This window comes from Spea bombifrons, chromosome 1 (assembly GCF_027358695.1).
Source record: "Spea bombifrons isolate aSpeBom1 chromosome 1, aSpeBom1.2.pri, whole genome shotgun sequence".
NCBI lineage: Eukaryota > Metazoa > Chordata > Amphibia > Anura > Pelobatidae > Spea > Spea bombifrons.
The window spans coordinates 59,004,874-59,028,496 of record NC_071087.1 but is presented as its reverse complement, the minus strand read 5'-3'; the positions used below and the strand labels follow the sequence as shown (position 1 = coordinate 59,028,496).

At 43.7% G+C, this 23,623-nt stretch overlaps 1 protein-coding gene across 5 annotated transcripts; it reads left to right on the top strand.

Annotated features, from left to right (window-relative positions):
• Positions 1–1,246: 1,246 nt before the first annotated feature.
• On the top strand, positions 1,247–23,469 carry STAP2 (signal transducing adaptor family member 2). 5 transcript variants are annotated; one of them, XM_053461750.1, is made up of 13 exons: positions 1,250–1,404; positions 1,671–1,742; positions 1,965–2,090; positions 2,180–2,236; positions 2,526–2,638; positions 2,842–2,973; positions 4,366–4,435; positions 5,667–5,769; positions 13,059–13,121; positions 13,584–13,694; positions 14,695–14,757; positions 21,954–22,070; positions 23,242–23,469. In XM_053461750.1, the coding sequence occupies exons 1-13, from the start codon at positions 1,330–1,332 to the stop codon at positions 23,295–23,297; spliced, it is 1,158 nt and encodes a 385-aa protein (XP_053317725.1). In that variant the 5' UTR covers positions 1,250–1,329; the 3' UTR covers positions 23,298–23,469. The 5 variants fall into 5 exon arrangements, with proteins under 5 accessions (XP_053317726.1, XP_053317725.1, XP_053317724.1 ...); XM_053461749.1 differs by having other exon boundaries at positions 13,578–13,694; positions 21,960–22,070; XM_053461748.1 differs by having other exon boundaries at positions 1,251–1,404; positions 4,369–4,435; positions 13,578–13,694.
• Positions 23,470–23,623: the final 154 nt, after the last annotated feature.

Here is a 23,623-nt window from a genome sequence, read left to right as displayed (position 1 = left end):
TGTTCACCCAAGCACTAGTCGAGACTTCGTGTTAGGTGCAAACAGAACAGTTTATTGAGAACAGCACAGATATTTTCACACACAAATATAATTAGATCTGCAGTGTAATCTCATCAACTACCAGACAGCCTTGCGCCTCCATACAGTTCTATGGCCAGCAATTTGCACTCGACACTATTTCGGGGTGATCCCAAGGGAGCATTGTCAATCCCGGGGAACCTGAGCAACAGCACTGGAAGCGTCCCCGGGAATAGTACGCATTAAAGAGCGTCGTGGTGGGACAATGGATGTCCAAAGCAGATAAGTCTCAGTCAGGTTCCAGGCAGGGAGGAAAGGGAATAGCACAAGGGGAACACAGGGTCCATGAGCCCTTACTCCTTGGGAAAGTCGGTGAATATACTCCTTTCCCTGAGGAGGTAAGACATAGGGATGGGGTGCGATACATGAAAACAGAGCCAAAATAAAATGTGGGACAAACATATGGGCTTTCACAAGCCCTATGTAGAAAATAGTGAAGTGAGCTAGTTGAAACCACAACTCTCATGCAGAAAAATACTGTGTTTGTTGTCCAGTCATAATGGACTTAGGTTTGACTTTGAGAACCAATGGCAGACAGCATCAAAGACTACCACTTGCAAGTGGAATGCCAGGACAAAGTGCTCTATGACTTTCATAAGCATATGAAACCTGTGTATGGGAGGTAGTCCCATAATCTGGGGAGGTAGCTGAATATGTTTTGGTAGATTTCTCTGAGAAAAAAAACGCAGAAAATGAAAGCTAAGGCTAACTTTGACAGACATTGGTGGCAAAATTGCTACATGACAAGTACGCAAATGATTCCAGCAATTTACACAGTTATCTGTGAGAAATATATACCTTTTATTTGGGGTATTTGGAACTGACGGCTATAGGCAAAACAATTTGTGACATTTGCAGGTTTGGAACCTATGACGGCATTTTTTTGTAAATTCTAAAATGCAAAAGCATAAAAAACAACGCATGTAAGGTATTTCTGTAGTCCCAAAATGCAACAGAACCTGTTTTTGTGGATTCTTTTTGTAGTCCCACAAAACATCGCAAGCAACACGGAAGTGTTTGTGAAAAAATTGCTGAAAATGAATGCCAGTATACCTGTAGTCACGACCGGGTTAAATCTTTTCTCTGAGATACTGGAATGTAAGTAAACTCCCTGATCCACCCCTTTGCCCTGTACACCTTCCAGCTTCCTGGTGAGCAAAGTGTATGCAAATGTTAAAAAAGCTATTCCAAAGAGCAGCTCTAGCTGAAACTGTGATTTTGTTCACTTGAATATTAATCTGGATACAGATCATGTCTCGTTTAAGGAACCCAGCACCAGAGCACTATTATGAGGAATACCTATACAAAAAAGATGTAAACGATAAGGTAAGGAAGCTGTATATGTCATTTAAAAAATACATGCCTACTTGCGTTTTGCTTCCATACTGAAGCTTGTTTGTGGTATATCTCTTTCATTTTACCAAAAAGCCAGCTTTGTAACCCAACTCCAACTGGGCACATGGTCGCCACCACAGGATCATGAACTTTCAGAATTATATTCCAACTTTCAAGTTTTATAAAATGTCTACTTAAAGCACTCAGTATCTATAATTCAAAATGGCATTCTTCCTATGACATGTATTTTCTTCTAGGTCTACAAGAAGCTTTGGGTTGGACTCCTTGGAAACTCTCTTCGCTTTTACTCTAACCACAAGGATCTGAGGGTACAATTGTGTTTTTAGTATACAATAAGATAAGAACATGCCAATTTTGTAAATGAGATTTGAGTGGTTTGTTGTCACTGTACAATGAAAGCTTGTACTATCTATCTATCTATCTATCTATCTATCTATCATCTATCTATCTATCTATCTATCTATCTATCTATCTATCTATCTATCTATCTATCTATCTTTTTGTATAACTATGTTCTATGCCTCTCTTAGTGTGTGGACTGCATCTCTCTGGAGAATTTTGTGTCAACTGAAGTGCCTTCAATCCAAACTAAAGCCAAATCTTCATCAGAATTTCTTTTTTCCCTGAGTCTGAAAGACAAGGAAATACATTTCAAGGTGAGCAAGTTACTGCTTACATATATATATACTGCTTACATGCATAAAGTTATGCTCTTCAGTCATGTCTTCAATTATTATTATTACAGACACAATCCCAGGAGAGTCGAGAGATGTGGAGAGCTTATATAATCACAATGGCAGAGGTAATTGACAGCAAAAGTATTCCATTTCGTCAGTTTTTCTGTTATAGTCACTCAAGTCTATCACTTCCAATTCCAGCATTCCCAATTAGAAAGCCATAAAACGTCTTAATCATGCTTTATTATATCTGCTATTGCTCCATCTTGTAACTCTTGCATCCAACCAATTTATATTTTCATATTTTGAACTAGAAGGGGTTGTAATCCTTGACCTTGCACACCTACCTCTTCAACTATGAGAATAAAAAACATTACACCTGCTATACTCTTTTATTGCTTTCTGCTTCTCCAGTTGAGTATACCACCAGGCCTTACTCTACTCCCAGGACCTATGCTTGCACTAAAGGAGGCTCTGGAGAAAGAGAAGGAGAGACAAATGCAGTTAGAAGACACGGAAATCCCCAGGTAAGAAGTGAGGAGGAATCACATATTTTAAAATCTTTGTATGAATGCTCATAAATTGAGTTTTAGTTAGATTTATCTTCTGCTGATCAGTAACTTTTTTGTGCTACCTAATTGTGATGTTTTATATAATGAAGGTTCTTCTCATGGTGATTTCTTACATACCACTCATTGCACAAACTTACTTTTTTGCATATCATCTGTAGCTGTTTTTATCATGTGTCACGAATGGAAGCTGAGACTTTGTTGAAAGAAAATCCAGACTGTGGAAATATCTTGTTACGTCCTGGAGGAAACCAACAGAGCATATCTGTAACTACTTGCCAACAGAATCACAGGTAATGATACTGGGGTAATTAAATTAATTCATATTTATATGTATTTACTATTATTCAAAATGTTATGCTTTAAATCCAAGTCCCCTTTGGTAATGCAGGAACCCTAACTTGTCTCACAGTCTAGCGTACCAATGACAAGGTAAATGATCTCTGAACGTTTGGGCAAATACCCACAGTGCCATGTGTGTACCTGTGCTCCTACTTATGCTCCTGTCTGCATAATGTCAGGAACCAACTGGGCTTGTTATATTCAGGTTAGGTTTTCAGGTGCCAACACACCTTGATCTAGTAGTAAATTGTATAACTCCATGTAGCACAAATGAGAAGAAGCCTCTCTAAAGCTAATCAGGGGCAGATTGCCCCCCCCCCCCGCTGCTTAATTTCTATATTTGTCTGCACTGCAGGGCTGAAATACATCTGATTGAGCTCCCCCAGGATGAACATTCCTAGTACTGTATAAATTGATGTAGTGTTTGCATAGATACCTCTATACACAACACTAGCACATGAAGCCAGATCCTGCATCTCCTGCTCAATCCATATGTAATTCACACTCATATACCTAGTTTCTACCAGATTCAGTTCATACATATTATGTACTGTGTACAGATGATAAGTATAAGTGCTAAACATAAGTATGTTGCATGCCATATCTTTAACGGCGTCCAGATGAAAACAAATGTCAAACCCAAACTGGATTATGCCAATTTATCTCGAATGAGGAAAATCCATCATGACTCCAAGAAGAAGTCAATATAATCCCACCATCAACCTTGTCATGAATAACATAGGAGTATTTATTGGTAAACATTGTTTGTTCTTCTCTTTAACATAATACATGATACTGACACTGTTGGCTCTACCCACATGATCTATATCCCATAAAAGATAAATAGGACAAAATGCCAGAATGACATTTAAAAATCCTGTTTTTTTAACGCATTCACAATAGTGCGTGTAATGGCTGCTTTGTCCCTCCAGTTAATTAAAAGCAATCAACTTTAGTCAAATCTTCAGATTTCACTTGCAATGCTGTAGATACAAATTCAACACTGTTATGCTTTCTCATGCAGCAAGGTTTGAGTCAAATGACAGATATCTGATGTAAGGTAAATTTAGGGAAGATGGCATTGTCCTCCAAATATTTCTCCTTCTAACCTGCATGGGTCCAGCAAGTCGAATGGTTTTTTGAATAGAATAGGCATGTATGCCACACCAATACTTTATTAGTGGTGTATTCATGAAAATAATGGATATGTTCTATACATACATTTGAATAAGAAAAGAAGACTTATTAAGCTTAAGTAACTGTTATTTGAGTAAACTAAGCTGTAGGCTAAAGCCATGCATGGTCACAATTGGCACTGTATCATATGGCTCCTTTTGTTGCAGAAGCTTTGTCCTCAAGCATTACAAGGTCAATCAGGAGCAGAATGGCTATGTAATCCAGTTGGAGCCACCGGTAAGATTTACTTTTACACGCAATACCATTACATAAGTTATGGTGGGTAAAGGAAAACCCTTCCACTAAAATTTAGGGGTATGTAGAAGCATTATTAAACACTCATCTACAGCCACCAGACAAGCCAGAAGGCTTGTTGTTCCCTCAGATATCTCCCACAGCAGTAGCGCAAAGTAATATTTCATTCTAGTGGCTTCAGGTCCACAGAACCCCTGGGGTTTTTACTTTTATTTAACATATGAAAGTTTTACTTAATGTAAGGAAAAAATTCTTTTTATTGAGAGGGTGGTGGATATGTTGAACAACACCCCCAAGCAGAAGTTGCTTGAGGTCCAAAGAACCTCAGAGATTTTTATTTTTTTTATTTATTTTCAACTTTGCACCTCTCTATTATAAGTTGGGGTTTTGGTGGAGGTTTTTCAAAATATGATCAAAAGTTTAGTTTACGAGTGATCTGATTTTTTCAGTATAGATATCTGTTGCATTGGAACAGGCAGCACCTGTTAGATTTATTGGACTCCTGAATGCTGAACCTTAACCACATAGAAGACTACAAAGGCCTTTACAAGTTTTTGTACAACCTTCATGTGATTTTATTATCAGGGGAAATAATACAATTAGAGATCTGCTAGTATTTGCAAAGTATAATTAATAATTTATATATGGAATTAAATATACAGATAGGATAAGGCAAAATCACCCCAAATGGGGAGAGGTTTGAGCTGAGACCAATTAATTAACAGAAGTATTTCACCTTTAACAGAAAGATGTGCATTCTCATGGTTTACTAGACAGTGAGTAATTACTCTGTTAGCTATAAACTCAGCATGAAAGAGGAAGTGTGCGCTGATCACCTACACTTAATGGGACATATGTAACTTTTCATTGTTCTTTTATTTTTCACAAAGTCCTGCTTTCTCTAGTGTCCCCGGTTTCACGTTCCACACAGCAATTGTATGCTGAAGTACGTTTCCTCTGCATTATATTGCAAAACATTTACTTATAGCGCACCAGCAGATTCCAGGGTCAGTAAAAAGTAACATTAACCCTGACAACATACAGTTTGACAATATGATTGACACCTCATAAGAATTACCAGTATAGAAGGGGAGGAGGGTCCAGCTCTTGCAATTTTACAATCTATTAGGATTATTTTACAATATTCTTAAAATGTTATTTTCTAATAGCACACACTTATTCAAACAATGTGTAAAACAATGTGTTTCTCTAGGTTATCTGTCGCACACTCGCCCACGTTGTCAATCACTTTGTAAAGAGTACTAACAACTGCCTGATTCCTTTTGAGAAACACAACGACTATGAGAACAGAATTGGTAAGTTCATGTACCGTATTTGCTCGATTATAAGACGACCCTGATTATAAGACGACCCCCAAAATCTGAATATTAACTTAGGAAAAAAAGAAAAAGCCTGAATATAAGACGACCCCAAAGGAAAAAAGTTTTACCAGTAAATGTTAATTCATGTAAACTATTTTTTTTAATAAAAGCTATGATTGAGAAAAATATTTTTTTTGTTTTTATTTCTTGTGTTTTCCAACCTGTCCCCCAGTTACGCACATCTGCCCCCAGGCTTGCCACTCCAATATGGCACTGTGGCCCATGATATGCCTTTTAACCCTCTATATGCCACTGTGCCCCATGGTATGCCTTTTGACCCCCTATGTGCCACCCTGCCTCCAGAAATGCCTTATACCCCTATATCCCATTCTGGCATTTAGGGGGTTAAAATGCATATTATGGGGCAGAGTGGCATATAGGGAGCTATAAGGCATTTCAGGAGGCAGAGTGGCATTAAGGGAGTTAAAAGGCATTGTATAGAGCACTCTGCCTCCAGAAATGCCTTATACCCCTATATGCCACTCTGGCATTTAGGGGCTTAAAAGGCATATTATGGGGCAGAGTGGCATATAGGGAGGTATAAGGTATTTCAGGAGGCAGAGTGCTCTATTAAATGCCCCCTTAACGCCACTCCAGAAATGCCCTATGCCCCCATTTAACACACACACACCCTATACCCCCATTTAACTAACACACACACACACACACTCTCTCTCTCTCAGCCCTCTCCCTTCTCTCACCCCCCTCCCCCTCTCTCCCCCCTCTCTCCCCCCTCTCTCTCCCCTCTCACCCCTCTCAGCCCTCTCTTACCGGTGCTTCCAGCCGGAGCAGTGGCTTGACGTCGCCTTCCGCTGCAGCCGGAAGGAGGTGGAGTTGGCAGCGGGGGTTTGTATGCGTCCGTTGCGTATACTTTCCCCGTCTGATCTCTGACAGTCGGGGAAGGTCTACGCGACGGACGCAGACAACCCCCGCTGCTAGCCACACCTCCTTCCGGCTGCAGCGGACGTTGTCTACGCGGATCGCGTAGACGTCAACCCGCTGCCCCGGCAATACAGCAGGAAGCACCGGTAAGTGTGTGTATGATGGGGGGGGGTGAGACAGGAGGATCCAGGTCCCCTGCAGCGGTGCGGGGGATCTGGATCTTAGTCTCCTAATCAGACCTCTATTTGAGGTCTGATTAGAAGACGACCCCGATTAGAAGACGAGGGGTATTTTTCAGAGCATTTGCTCTGAAAAAAACCTCGTCTTATAATCGAGCAAATACGGTATTTTTGAGTTGTGAGTTTCATTTTTTTTCCAGATATCCTTAATTTTAAAATATAATTTTGTTAACAAAATAATATCAAACTATCTATGAAAACTCATAATAAGTTAAGATTGTATATTTAAGGTTGCCCAATATTCACAGGCCACATGGGGCTGGCCAGAGCGGGGGGCTGTCCCTTGGGCTGGTACTAAATTACTATGTTTTTATTATTATGACCCTCAAGTATACAAAGAAAAGTACATGGCAAATTGGCATAATTTTGGCCTTTAACCATACTCACATGTTGGATGGTGGGGGCACCAGATTTGCCATTTGGTCAAGGACCTGTCCAGGATGTCAGGCAAAATCCTGTTTGTGATATTCTGTACACTAACATGCTTTAACAGGGCAGGAGACGATGCAGCAGTTGTACAGAAGAATCGGATAATGCAATTTAAGTTTGTAATATTTGTCAGCCTCAGCAGTAGTATTAATAATTGCCTACAGGTAACACAGGCAAATTAGACCTTTCCACCAGAAGTTGCCATATTTAAGAATTGAATTCAGAGATAGACCTGGAACCTAGGAATCCTTTTGCTGGTAGTGTTTTACCTACTACCACCCCCTTTATCTCAAGGTATTCAGCCACCTTTGGTCTGTCAATACATAAAGTTATGAGTAGCAGAGATATGGAGTCAAGACTCAGGTCCCACGTAAGCAGGACCTATAGAACCCACAGTGATGAGGCACAGTTTAGTGCACAAAGGTTGCCAAGTGAGGAATCAATCTAAACTATAACACATGGATAAATGCAGTGGGTGTAACCACCCAGCCTGTAACTACTACAGCCATAACAGTGTCCCGCCGCCGCACTAGAGCCTCGAGTCACCGTGCCATTCCTGTCGTGCACTACACGCATGCGTGCGCCACTCCAAAGATGGCCGCCGGAACCTGAAGACTCATGCCACATCCAAGATGGCCGACTAGCTACTACTGCACATGTGCAACCAATTTAAAGGAACAGTACCTGTTTTTCCCTGCAATAGCTGGAGGCGGGGTTATCTGCCTGGGCTATTTAAGGGCGTTTTAGCTGTCCATGGATTGCCTGTCAAAGAGATCCTTATCTCCTGCTCTGGGCTCTGAACGCGGTTCTGTGTTGTTCTGATTCTGACTTTGGCTTCGTCTGCCGTTGATCCTGATTTCTCCAATCCTAGACCCTGGCTTCGCTTCACGATTGTCCTGCTTGCTCCAGTCCTGACTTCGGCTTCGTCTCCCGTTGATCTTGATTTCTCCAATCCTTGACCTCGGCTTTGTTTGTGACTACTCTCCTGTGTGCTCACCTGCTCTGGCTCGTGTCCAGGTTCTGCATTGCGGATCTCCTACTACCTTGCCCGGTCCGTTACAGTTTTACAGGCCCACATGGATCCCGCAGACCTCAGTCATTTATCATCTCGACAGGAACGACACAACCATATTTTGGCTTCCCATGCCTCTCACCTGCTAACCTTGGAACAGAAGCTGGATACGATGACTGATCTTCTTCGGGCCCTTACTACTCCGTCTGTTCCGGTTCCTGTTCCGGCCTCCACCACCGTGGCTTCCGCTGCTTCCAGCTTTCCTGCCAATCCTTCTAAGATGCCTATGCCAGATAAGTTTTCTGGTAACTCTCTTGAATGCAGAGGGTTCCTCAATCAGTGCCAGCTACACTTCAAGACCCAGTCACAGACCTTCTCCTCTAATGCCACCAAGGTAGCCTTCATCATCAACCTATTAAGAGGAGAGGCTCTGGCTTGGGCATCCCCGCTGTTGGAGCAGAACTCTCCTTTGATGGACAATGCTGACTCGTTTATTTCTGCCTTTCGGGCTGTTTTTGACGCTCCAGGCCGGCGTGATAATGCCGAAGGATCTATTATGGACTTACAGCAAGGCAGAAGAACTGTCGCCCAGTACACTGTAGAATTCCGTACCCTAGCTTATGAGACTAAGTGGAACAATGAGGCCCTAAGAGCGGCATTTCGGAGAGGGCTTAACGACGATCTGAAGGATGCCCTGACTTACCGGGACCTTCCAGAGAATTTAAAAGATCTCATTGCCCTCTGTCTCAAGTTGGATGCCCGAGGCCAAGAACGTAAGCAGGAGAGGGAACGGGAGAAGCGACCTCGTCCCTTTCGGTCTTCTGTATACTCGCCACCTTCTCCTGATAACGCTGCTGCGCCTGGGGAGGAACCCATGGAGATTGGTCCCATTCTGCATCTGTCCGAGGAGGAGAAGAGACGCCACTGGGTTCTAGGACAATGCCTATACTGTGGTCAGAAGGGTCACAGAGTTTTATCCTGCCCCCGGAGGCAGGGAAACGCCAAGGCTTAGTGGAATTCGGAGGTGGTCCACTGAGCATTTCTTCCATCACACCTCCCGTTCAAAACAGACTGTTAGTCCCTGCTACTCTCCAGTGGACAGGCCACCAAGTGGTCACACAAGCCTTCATAGATTCGGGCGCAGCCGGGAACTTTATTGACTCCACTTGGGCTAAAAGCATGGGTATTCCACTTATTCCCTGTACCCATTCTATACCTATTTCCGCATTGGATTGCTCTACTCTAGGGTCAGGGGTTGTGTCTCACTCCACTATATGTATCCAGATGACCTTAGGAGTTCTTCACGAGGAGTCTATTTCTCTCGACGTTCTTCACAGTCCCCACATACCATTGATTTTGGGGTTACCTTGGCTGTCTCTTCATAATCCTACCATTGACTGGGAAGCAAGACAGATTTCTGCGTGGGGTGCCTCCTGCCAAACCTCATGCCTCCAGAGTTTCCGTGCCACCCACGCAGTGCTTGAGTCTCCAGGAGAGAACCCCCGATTACTTGTTCCTCCGCAATATCATGACTTCCTGGATGTCTTTTCTAAACAGAGGGCCAACTTCTTCCTGGTACTTCACCACCCCCTGGAAGAACTTATCCCTTGTCTGAACCAGAGAACCGTGCTCTCGCTCAATACATTGAGGAGAATATCCAGAAGGGGTTAATTCGGCCATCGTGCTGTCCAGCTGGCGCAGGTTTTTTCTTCGTTAAGAAAAAAGACGGCTCCCTCCGTCCGTGCATCGATTACAGGGGATTGAACAGCATCACCATAAAGAATAAGTATCCTATACCCCTGATCTCTGAATTATATGACCAACCAAACTAGATCTCCGTGGGGTTTACAATTTAATCCGGATTCGCCAAGGAGACGAATGGATGACTGCATTCAATACCTGGTACGGTCACTATGAGTACCTCGTGATGCCATTCGGGTTGTGTAATGCACCTGCCGTATTCCAGAGTTTTGTTAACGACATATTCCGTGATATGCTGCTGTCTCATGTGATAGTTTATCTCGATGACATCTTGATTTATTCCAAGACTCTGCAGGAACATCGTGCACATGTCCGATCAGTGCTTCAACTGCTGAGAGAGAACAACTTATTTGCCAAGGCGGAGAAATGTGAAATCGAACAATCATGCACCACCTTTTTGGGCTATGTAATTTCTGAAGGTCATCTGGAGATGGATCCCAATAAACTGGCCGCTGTTACCCAATGGCCCCTTCCTACTGATCTGAAGGGAATCCAGCGCTTCCTAGGTTTCGCCAACTACTATCGGCGATTCATCAGGAATTTCTCCCAAATCATTTCTCCCATCACCGCCTTAACTAAGAAAGGCTCAGACCCCCGTAAATGGTCTGCAGAAGCCCTCACAGCTTTCCGCTGTCTCAAAGCCGCATTTGCATCCGAACCTATCCTGAAACGCCCCGATTCAACCAAACCGTTTAGCTTAGAAGTGGATGCTTCTGAATTAGGCGTAGGGGCTGTGCTGTCTCAAAGACATCCATCTTCCAATAGGATTCATCCATGTGCCTATTTTTCCAGACGTTTCTCACCTGCAGAGCGTAATTATGACATTGGCAACAGAGAGTTGTTAGCCATCAAATTGGCATTTGAAGAGTGGCCTCACCTCCTTGGAGGGTTCTGAAACTCCTATTGTGGTCTACGCGGATCATAAGAACCTTACGTACCTGAAAACGCCAAACGCCTTAATCCTAGACAAGCTCGGAGGGCATTATTTTTCACCCGCTTCAAAGACTTCATACGGGCCTGTTTGGTCTGCGCTCATCACAAGGTCCCACGTTCCAAAAAGTCTGGGTTATTATGTCCCTTGCCTATAACTGATAGACTGTGGAGCCACATAGCTATGGACTTTATTACAGACCTACCGAGATCCGAGGGCAACAACGTAATCTTAGTGGTGGTCGATTTATTCTCCAAGATGGCTCATTTTACTGCTTTACCCAAGTTACCCTCTGCCAAAGAACTCTCTAACATCTTTCTGCGAGACATTGTTCGCCTCCACGGTGTGTCACAACAAATCATCTCTGACCGCGGCCCTCAATTCATCTCTCGTTTTTGGAGGATTTTATGCAAACATCTTGGCGTAGCTACGCACCTCTCATCTGCGTATCATCCTCAATCCAATGGTCAGACTGAACGGACCAACCAAGTCCTCAAACACTACCTCTGCTCCTTCGTATCCGAAGATCACTCCAATTGGTCCCAGTTACTTAATTTAGCGGAGTTTTCCTATAATAATTCCTTTCACGAATCTCTAAAGAACTGCCCGTTCTTTGTGGCATACGGTTTTAATCCTTCCATGTGGCCCTCTACCCTGACACCATCCAACTTACCTGCTGCAGACTCATTGGCACAGGACATTGTTCACAGATGGCGAACTACTCGACAACTTCTCGCTGCTGCCAAACAGAAACAACAGAGGGCAGCTGACCGTCTTCGCTCTCCTGCTCCGTGTCTTCGGCCTGGTGATAAGGTCTGGCTTTCCTCCAGAAATCTTCGCCTGCGGCAGAATTCCAGGACTCTGGGTCCCAAATACATTGGTCCCTACACGGTTCGGTCTAGGATAAATGATGTGTCCTACAAGCTGGACCTGCCCGTCACAATGAAGATCTCTGATTCGGTTCATGTTTCCCAGCTCAAGCCGGCGGTTAATAATTGTCAGGGTCCGCGTACCGGACCCCGCCGCAGCGACTCACCCGAGTTCTCGCTGTCTGCGGGTACCGGGTCCAGCTGTCGGGGTCCGCATACCGGACCCCGCAGCAGCGACTCACCCGAGTGCCCGCTGTCTGCGGGTACCGGGTCCAGCTGTCGGGGTCCGCGTGCCGGACCCTGCCGCAGCGACTCACCCGAGTACCCTCTGTCTGCGGGTACCGGGTCCAGCTGCAGCGACTCACCTGAGTACAACCCACAATTTAAAGGAACAGTACCTGTTTTTCCCTGCAGTAGCTGGAGGTGGGGTTATCTGCCTGGGCTATTTAAGGGCGTTTTAGCTGTCCATGGATTGCCTGTCAAAGAGATTCTTATCTCCTGCTCTGGGCTCTGAACGCAGTTCTGTGTTGTTCTGATTCTGACTTTGGCTTAGTCTCCCGTTGATCCTGATTTCTCCAATCCTAGACCCCGGCTTCGCTTCACGATTGTCCTGCTTGCTCCAGTCCTGACTTCGGCTTTCGTCTCCCGTTGATCTTGATTTCTCCAATCCTTGACCTCGGCTTTGTTTGTGACTACTCTCCTGTGTGCTCGCCTGCTCTGGCTCGTGTCCAGGTTCTGCATTGCGGATCTCCTACTACCCTGCCCGGTCCGTTACAGTGGGAATAGTGAAATTCCTAATTTTGAATTCCTTCCCTGATCTGTACCAAAACTCTTTAATATCATGGTTTAAATTTAGCTTTTTCTTTGACAGTGCATAATTCATTATTAACTATTGCTACATCCTCCACTACGTTCTTTGCTGTACATAAAATACAATGATGTCAGAAGTTCTTTATTCATCTTTACATCAAACCCTTGTTTTTTTTTCCTCAGGAGTCCTTATTTTTATTGGAATACTGGATTTATGTTGTTCTGGTGTCTACATAAAACACACAAGTTGATTTTATATGTTGATTTTTTTTTTTTTTTTTATGTTGCAGAAGTTATTTACGTAAATGAAGAAGATGGAGAAGTTACAGTAAGATATCCACAGGACAAACCAGGTGGGCCTTACTAAAACTAATTGCTGTTCAGGCTGGAGAATCTTCTAAGTATTAACAATTAGATTACATTCAGTACGGATGTATGCCAGCCTTATGGTCTATTTATGTATAAAAGCCCTAAATAGGGATTTAAGCTCAGGAAGTTCTAAAACGCATTAGCTAATTACTTTACATCAATGTAGCCCCCATGGTAATGAGTAGTTTTACTAGTTTGTTACTCTAAAGGTACCACTTTATATTTTTTTGTTTGTTTACCCACATTTTGTATTAAAGTGTCTCACTCCAAACTTAACATCCTCCTACAGTGGCACCCCCCCCCTTAGAATTAATACTTGTATAATAAGATTAGTGATGACGATTTGTTAGCCGTAAAGGACATATAGCTAGCTATACTATGGAATTCAATTTGCTTTGTGTAATATATCTATGTAACAACTATTTTTCTTATTTATCTAGTTGCAGTTCCCATCACGAGCTGCAATGGTCCTCCCGTCTTACCCCGGGATCGTCCACTCCCTGAACAACCCAAAAAAACAAATGAAAGGCAGTCAGCTTTGAAAATGCCAACAGGAGGTATCAAAGCGCATCCATCTGAGTAATCATTAAACTTAAAATGAGTCTTCTAAAAAATGTGTACCAGAAAACAGGGCACTAGGAATCTATACAGCATGTATGCTAACATGCAGCATCATATGCAAATTAAGAATATGTATTAACAAATTATAACATAAAACAACATTGTTTGGAGCTTTGTTGTAGTGTTTATTTTATAAATAGCAGATGTGTGGAGTCATGTTAGGCAGGAAATATAGAATCATCAATAATGAGGCACAGTTCAGTGCTCGAGGATTGCCACACAAGGAGTCAGGAAAAAGCCATGTTGTGATTTTGGCCAATTAGACCCTGCTGGGCTGATGGGCCACTTGACCCCAATCATGTTATTCCCTACAATTGAGTAGCTTTTGAGACATCTTTAGACTCAACCACAGTAGACCGGAGATGGTCTGTTGTAAGAATGTGAGCAACTGGTATTGGGTCAGAAAAATATACCAGTGTATCATGGTGCCCCCACGGAGTTTCTTTACACTATCCACTTTCCCCTTAGAAGTTGAGCCTTTAGGGGAGGGCTTGACATCTTTGTTTTGGATCTAGGAGGCAGCCATACTGTAGGATGATTAGCATTGGAAGATGGCAGCACTCTACCTGTTACCATACATGAGACAACTTACAGCTTACAGCAAAACATTATCCCTTTCATCTTGACTTGGCAGGCAGAAGACATAACAAATAGTCCCCAATGCATTTTATGCCTTATGGCAAAGAATCATAGAATCATTAATTTTATAATTAAAAGATATATATATATATATATATATATATATATATACCGGTATATCTTCTATGGTTATTTATATGTATCTGAATAATCTTTAAGTGGGTTTGTGAAAATATTTACAAGTGGCCAATTTACAAGTGGCCAATTTCAAAATTACTTCCAAACATTGTTGGAATACTGGATTTATATTATTGTGGTGTCTACATAACATGCACTGCTTGTTTTTTTACATTGCAGGTGTTATCAGAGCAAATGAAGAAGATGGAGAAGTTACAGTCAGATACCCACAGGACAAACCAGGTGGGCCTTGCTAACACTAATCGCTATTCAGGCTGGAGAATCTTTTAAATAGTAAGGGTTAGACAGGGTCTTGCTGAGATGGGTGCACAGCAATCAGGCGGCAGAGAGCGGAGGAGAAAAGCACAGATTGGTTGCTCATGAAAAAATTTTCTCATTTAGTTCATCTACATGTGCAGTCACGGGCGTAGGAACCGGGGGGGACGGGGGGGATGGATCCCCCCCAGGAAATCATGCGGGGGGGACCGATAATAGAGAAATCCCCCCCAGGGCTGTGTGAGGTGAGTGCCGTCTGTGCCCAGCTGCCCGATCAGCAGCTGCAGCGTGCAGGACTGGTTGGGGATTTCCCTAACCAGTCCAGCATTAAAGTAACACTTACCAGTCACTGAGCGCCGGGTGACGGGATATGACGTTTATATCCCAGCCCCGGCGCTCAGAATAAACAGCTGTGCGCAGCCGCACTGCAATGAGAGTAAGCAGCAAACCAGAGGGAAAAGAGGAAGAGAAAGGTAAGAGATGTGCAAAACGGACGGAGGGAGGGGGGGTCTGATGTGCAAAACGGAGGGAGGGGGGGTCTGATGTGCAAAACGGAGGGGGGGGTCTGATGTGCAAAACGGAGGGGGGGGGTCTGATGTGCAAAACGGAGGGGGGGGGTCTGATGTGCAAAACGGAGGGGGGGTCTGATGTGCAAAACGGAGGGGGGGGTCTGATGTGCAAAACGGAGGGGGGGGGGTCTGATGTGCAAAACGGAGGGGGGGTCTGATGTGCAAAACGGAGGGGGGTCTGATGTGCAAAACGGAGGGGGGGGGTCTGATGTGCAAAACGGAGGGGGGGGGGTCTGATGTGCAAAACGGAGGGGGGGGGTCTGATGTGTAAAACGGAGGGGGGGGTCTGATGTGTAAAACGGAGGGGGGGGTCTGATGTGCAAAACGGAGGGGGGGTCTGATGTGCAAAACGGAGGGGGGGGGTCTGATGTGCAAAACGGAGGAGGGGGGTCTGATGTGCAAAACGGAGGGGGGGGCCTGATGTGCAAAACGGAGGGGGGGGGGCTGATGTGCAAAACGGAGGGGGGGGCCTGATGTGCAAAACGGAGGGGGGGTCTGATGATGTGTATGGGCAGTGTATATGTGTACGTGTGTATGGGCAGTGTATATGTGTACGTGTGTATGGGCAGTGTATATGTGTACGTGTGTATGGGCAGTGTATATGTGTACGTGTGTATGGGCAGTGTATATGTGTACGTGTGTATGGGCAGTGTATATGTGTACGTCTGTATGGGCAGTGTATATGTGTACGTGTGTATGGGCAGTGTATATGTGTACGTGTGTATGGGCAGTGTATATGTGTACGTCTGTATGGGCAGTGTATATGTGTACGTGTGTATGGGCAGTGTATATGTGTACGTGTGTATGGGCAGTGTATATGTGTACGTCTGTATGGGCAGTGTATATGTGTACGTGTGTATGGGCAGTGTATATGTGTACGTCTGTATGGGCAGTGTATATGTGTACGTGTGTATGGGCAGTGTATATGTGTACGTCTGTATGGGCAGTGTATATGTGTACGTCTGTATGGGCAGTGTATATGTGTACGTCTGTATGGGCTGTGTATATGTGTACGTGTGTATGGGCATTGTATATGTGTACGTGTGTATGGGCAGTGTATATGTGTGTATATAAGGAGTGTATTTGTCTTATAGTGTATACGTCTGTGTAAGTATGTGCAAGGGCAGTGTATATTTATGGGGAGGCATGTGTGTGTGTGTGTGTGTGAGCAGTTTATGTATGTTTGGGCAGGCGTGTATAGGGGTAGTGCATATGTGTGAGTATTGGCAAGTGTGTATCTGCAGGCAATTGCAGCGTAGATATCTGTTTTTGTGGGCAGGCATGCGTAAGAGCAGTGCATGTGTGTGTTAAAGGGAAGAGAATGATTCCCTGTAACACATGTTTAACTCAGGGGCACCTAGGGTTAAATCCAGGCCTATTTCTGGTTAAAATGAGTGTGTGTGTCACTGTATGTAGCATTTGGACACTTGGTCTAGGGCATCACTAATACAAAGCGCCACGTGTTAAATCTAGGGGTAGGCAGAGTAAGTGAAGGATGTGTTTGAATGCGTGTCTGGGTGTGATAGTGTATATTTGTGGGTATGTTATTGTGCACATCTGTTTTATGGGTATGTTAGTATGTTTCCAGGTGTATTATGGTGGGCATGTGTCTAGGTATATTAGTGTGGGAATCTTTTGGGGTGTATTATTGTGTGTGTGTATGTTAGTGTGTGCATGCGTGTGTATGTTACTCAAGTGTTTAAGTGTGTGGATATGTTCCTGTGTGCATGACGTGTTAGGAGTCTTAGATGGATCCTTCATTACATCATAGTAGTCTCTGTGGCCGTGTCCAGTCGGGTCTATCTGTGGTTGTAAGATTTTTCTGTTTCTGTGGGAATTTTCTCCCAATCATCCAGTAGAGCATTTGTGAGCTGTAGGTTATAAACCAAGACATTTTGGACAGCACTATGCTTCTAACTTTGTGGGAACAGTTTTGGGGAAGGTCTGTGCCCCAGTGTACAAAACAAGGTCCATAAAGGCAAGGTTGCAAAAATTCCCCACAGAAACACTCCAAAATCTTGTGGAAATTCCCAGAAGAGTGGAAGCCGTTATAGCTGCAAAGGGGGACCGACTACATATTAATGTCTCTGTATTTATAATGGATTGTCATAAAGTCGCTGTTGGTGAAATGGTCAGGTATACCCTACCAGTGAAAATGCTATCCCCCCCAGATTTTTAGGGGCTCCTACGCCCATGTGTGCAGTGCTGTTTACATGTGTTTTTTTAAATCTATACCTGAACTACAGGGAGGAAGGAAAAGGGTATGATTAAGGGGGAGAGGCCCTCTTAAAGTTGCAGTAGGGTCAGAAGCATGGGCGTAGGAGCCCCTAAAAATCTGGGGGGGATAGCATTTTCACTGGTAGGGTATACCTGACCATTTCACCAACAGCGACTTTATGACAATCCATTATAAATACAGAGACATTAATATGTAGTCGGTCCCCCTTTGCAGCTATAACGGCTTCCACTCTTCTGGGAATTTCCACAAGATTTTGGAGTGTTTCTGTGGGGAATTTTTGCAACCTTGCCTTTATGGACCTTGTTTTGTACACTGGGGCACAGACCTTCCCCAAAACTGTTCCCACAAAGTTAGAAGCATAGTGCTGTCCAAAATGTCTTGGTTTATAACCTACAGCTCACAAATGCTCTACTGGATGATTGGGAGAAAATTCCCACAGAAACAGAAAAATCTTACAACCACAGATAGACCCGACTGGACACGGCCACAGAGACTACTATGATGTAATGAAGGATCCATCTAAGACTCCTAACACGTCATGCACACAGGAACATATCCACACACTTAAACACTTGAGTAACATACACACGCATGCACACACTAACATACACACACACAATAATACACCCCAAAAGATTCCCACACTAATATACCTAGACACATGCCCACCATAATACACCTGGAAACATACTAACATACCCATAAAACAGATGTGCACAATAACATACCCACAAATATACACTATCACACCCAGACACGCATTCAAACACATCCTTCACTTACTCTGCCTACCCCTAGATTTAACACGTGGCGCTTTGTATTAGTGATGCCCTAGACCAAGTGTCCAAATGCTACATACAGTGACACACACACTCATTTTAACCAGAAATAGGCCTGGATTTAACCCTAGGTGCCCCTGAGTTAAACATGTGTTACAGGGAATCATTCTCTTCCCTTTAACACACACATGCACTGCTCTTACGCATGCCTGCCCACAAAAACAGATATCTACGCTGCAATTGCCTGCAGATACACACTTGCCAATACTCACACATATGCACTACCCCTATACACGCCTGCCCAAACATACATAAACTGCTCACACACACACACACACACATGCCTCCCCATAAATATACACTGCCCTTGCACATACTTACACAGACGTATACACTATAAGACAAATACACTCCTTATATACACACATATACACTGCCCATACACACGTACACATATACAATGCCCATACACACGTACACATATACACAGCCCATACAGACGTACACATATACACTGCCCATACAGACGTACACATATACACTGCCCATACAGACGTACACATATACACTGCCCATACAGACGTACACATATACACTGCCCATACAGACGTACACATATACACTGCCCATACACACGTACACATATACACTGCCCATACAGACGTACACATATACACTGCCCATACACACGTACACATATACACTGCCCATACACACGTACACATATACACTGCCCATACACACGTACACATACACACTGCCCATACACACGTACACATATACACTGCCCATACACACGTACACATATACACTGCCCATACACACGTACACATATACACTGCCCATACACACGTACACATATACACTGCCCATACACACGTACACATATACACTGCCCATACACACGTACACATATACACTGCCCATACACACGTACACATATACACTGCCCATACACATCATCAGACCCCCCCTCCGTTTTGCACATCAGCCCCCCCCCCTCCGTTTTGCACATCAGGCCCCCCCCTCCGTTTTGCACATCAGACCCCCCTCCTCCGTTTTGCACATCAGACCCCCCCCCTCCGTTTTGCACATCAGACCCCCCCTCCGTTTTGCACATCAGACCCCCCCCTCCGTTTTACACATCAGACCCCCCCCTCCGTTTTGCACATCAGACCCCCCCCCTCCGTTTTGCACATCAGACCCCCCCCCTCCGTTTTGCACATCAGACCCCCCCCTCCGTTTTGCACATCAGACCCCCCTCCGTTTTGCACATCAGACCCCCCCCCTCCGTTTTGCACATCAGACCCCCCCCCTCCGTTTTGCACATCAGACCCCCCCCTCCGTTTTGCACATCAGACCCCCCCTCCGTTTTGCACATCAGACCCCCCCCCCTCCGTTTTGCACATCAGACCCCCCCCCTCCGTTTTGCACATCAGACCCCCCCCCTCCGTTTTGCACATCAGACCCCCCCCTCCGTTTTGCACATCAGACCCCCCCCTCCGTTTTGCACATCAGACCCCCCCTCCCTCCGTTTTGCACATCAGACCCCCCCTCCCTCCGTCCGTTTTGCACATCAGACCCCCCCTCCCTCCGTCCGTTTTGCACATCTCTTACCTTTCTCTTCCTCTTTTCCCTCTGGTTTGCTGCTTACTCTCATTGCAGTGCGGCTGCGCACAGCTGTTTATTCTGAGCGCCGGGGCTGGGATATAAACGTCATATCCCGTCACCCGGCGCTCAGTGACTGGTAAGTGTTACTTTAATGCTGGACTGGTTAGGGAAATCCCCAACCAGTCCTGCACGCTGCAGCTGCTGATCGGGCAGCTGGGCACAGATGGCACTCACCTCACACAGCCCTGGGGGGGATTTCTCTATTATCGGTCCCCCCCGCATGATTTCCTGGGGGGGATCCGTCCCCCCCGTCCCCCCCGGTTCCTACGCCCGTGGTCAGAAGGAGGGAAGACTGCACTGACTCATCCCCTAATCTGCAGTCAGTGTGGCAAATATTTTTTTTTTTTGGTGTGGGAGCGTGGGGGAGCAATTGCATGCTAGGGAGTGTGCCAAAGGAAATGCTTACCTAGGGTCTAATATTACAAAAAAATGTTTTTGTTACAAAGATTGCATTGTTAGCTACCCCCCCCATATTTAATGTATTTAGCATACATTATTGTTACTGGTGCTTCCAGTTATATTTTATTGTACTTGTTTGCATTTGCACCTAAATGACCTAACTATTATTGGTTGTCCGTTACAAGATGTTTTTCCTATCTTTTTTGTGGGGTGGATGAGTGCCAGAGGAGTAGCCCGCACAGGTGCAATGAGAGTCAGAGAGAACGCGACCATAACGTTTCCAACAAACCTATTAATTTAGCTGAGGGACTGAAACGGAACAAGCTGATACTTCCGCTAAATTGGTTTTTGCCAGATACCCCGCCATCGACTATGCTGTTTAGCTGATACTGAGGGACTGACGTTGAAGACACAGGAACGGAGCGTTCCATTTCAGGCAGTATCCTCCTGCTAGGCTCCTCCCATTCCAGTGACCATGCAACAGATGCTTGAATGGGAGGAGCTTAGCATGATGATGCTAGAATGTAAAATTAACGACACATGATTGCTGAGCCGATATTGAATCTGTTCAGCCGATGCGTCAATTAGGCAATAAAAAAATAGCCTAAATTGAGATCCAGACCAGCGACACCTATTGGGACAGAATAGACTAAATTGAGATCCAGACCAGTAACACCTATTAGGCAAAACAAAATTGCATATATATATAATATATGTTGATGGGAGTAATACTGTACCACCCTCAGTGTAAAAATGTGAATAAATCACTGTGTTTGGTGAAATTTGTTTAACTATTTTTTTAAAACTCTCTGCAGTTCTAAAATCTTAAATATCCTTGTAATTTATATATTTTCCTCCAAAGATAGAGTGGGGGAGCACAATTTTCTTTTCTTGCCTCAGGCGCAATAAGAGCTTGCTATGGGTTTGCACCTCTTGCTCTGTCAGCGCACCGGATGCCACTGACACATTTAGTTTAATGCTGTTTTTTGGGGAAATATATCACCGATGACTTGTTTGGGCCCAAATGACACTAGCAAGCTGTTTGGGGACAAAGCTGGCACTTTGACTTCACCATGTAACATGTCAATCACTTCGCAGAGGGCCCAAAGAGGTGTAGAAAATGGGTGTGGTTAGAGGGGTTATGTTTGTTAAGGGGAGGAGCTAGAAATATTACTACTCCCACCTTGGGGTACTTTTTTGGACACAGGCTTCAGTGACCCTAGACTCGGCCCTGAGGTTATATTACATTCAGGAAGGAAGCGTGCCAGCCTTTTGGCCTATTCGCGTATATATTTTCTTGTTTATCAACACTAAAAAAGTTTTGTACCTTATTCCACACTTTATGATATCCTACAGTGGCCTTTGTTCCTTACAATCAATACTCGTTTCATGAGATTAGTGATGAAATTTTGTCAGCTTTAAAGTACACATACCTAGCTATACTACGGAACCCAATTTGCCTCGTGTGATATATCTATGCAATAACTATTTTACTTATTTATCCAGTTGCAGTTCCCATCCCAAGCTGCATTGGTCCTCCCCTCTTACCGAGGGATCGTCCACTCCATGATCAACGCAAGAAAACAAATGAAAGGCTGTCAGCTTTGAACATGCCAACAGGAGGTATGAAAAAGCATCTGAGTAATTATCAAACTTAAAATGAGTCTTCTAAAAAATGTGTACCAAATTAACAAATTATAATATAAAACAGCATTGTAGCGTCATTGTAGATAGGATCTTTTTTTCCTCCTTTACATATACAATTCTGCTAACATATGAATATTTCATTCTCCAGTCTGAACCAATTTATGTAGATATAGGGGTCGGTCAGTGATACTTTTAATGTGATGATAAATTTTGGTTTACTAATTACATTATCCCCTTAAGGACAATGGGCGGTCCCTAAACCCATTGAAAACCATGCATTTTGAGCCCGTACATGTACAGGCTTTGTCAGTAAGGGGTTATAGGAAAGAAAGAGCCTCTCTTTTGTTTTTATTTTTTTTAAAAATCCTCATTCTGCAATCTTTCTGACATTGACCATAACATTATTAGTTCTTTGTTATTGAATAGAAATTACTGCTCTAATGCACATTTTGGAAAATTTATGAGGAAAATCTGTAATTTAAAAGGATCTCTGATTCATCAGGGACCTTTTGATCATTGTATATTGTGAGGAGCTGTAGGATATTTAGGTCTAGATATTAATTCCTATAAGAGTAAAGCACAGAGTTTAATGTTAAAGGCACTGGCTTCATCCGGAGTAAGAGATAGCTACTGGATGGTCCTAGACTGATCCATAGCATCTATATAATAATAATAATAAAAATACAAAAGTTTCATCAGAGCATTAAGGGGGCAGCCTAATATGGCTGCTTGCTACCATGGTAGCAATGCTGAAAAAATAATAGCTGATCTATTGTGAAGAAGTGTTGGCCTGATTAACGCATAGTTAAGTCAACGTAAGCAACCTTATATGTGATACATAGTCAATTTGGTATTACTCATGGGAGAGAAACTCCACAGAATTTTCCCTTTAGAATATATAGTTTATTAGTGAAATGCTTTAACACAAGGCACTCGCATATAAACCCTATTATTACAAGTATTTTGGAGTGTGTGTGTGGGAAATCGCATTGTGGGACATTCCCAATAAAAACAGATTACACGTGCCTTTTCTTACTCATACCTACGTATATGTAACACTTATTATGTAGTTGCTACTAGATCACACTACTTCTATTTATGACCACTGTGAAGAATAAAAGTATTCAAGTTTGTGCCCTCTTTGCAGGTCTGGATGAAGAGCTAAAGTTGAAGCTGCAGATTAGAAGGGCTATGGTCGAATGACCACCACAAAGACTTTTGGCAGACTGAAGGTGTTGTTAAATAAATGAACGGACATTCAATCCTAACTGAATCTGCAGATGAAGCTACATCAGGCCTGTTTTATTGGTTGATTCTCCCTCCCAAAAAATCAGATGTTTATTCAATTTCCTAAAACATCTAATTTTTGTCTCAAGATAGTTGTGGCAACTGTGTGTTTGAGAAAGCAGTACTGTTTAAACTGATCAAAAAGAAGGATGGACTAGACAAAGGACCATGTATACGCGAAATAAACAGAATGCCGCATGCGTGAGGAGTATAGAGCGCAAATAAATAGAAATATTGTAAAT

What these genes read in the sequence shown, in the direction of transcription:
- STAP2 (XM_053461746.1), top strand. Translation starts at nt 1,330, where the DNA reads ATGTCTCGTTTAAGGAACCCAGCACCAGAGCACTATTATGAGGAATAC. An exon ending in GAAGACACGGAAATCCCCAG is followed by an intron (nt 2,639 to 2,841) that starts GTAAGAAGTGAG and finishes TATCATCTGTAG; the next exon opens with CTGTTTTTATCATGTGTCAC. An exon ending in TTTGAAAATGCCAACAGGAG is followed by an intron (nt 13,695 to 14,694) that starts GTATCAAAGCGC and finishes TTTACATTGCAG; the next exon opens with GTGTTATCAGAGCAAATGAA.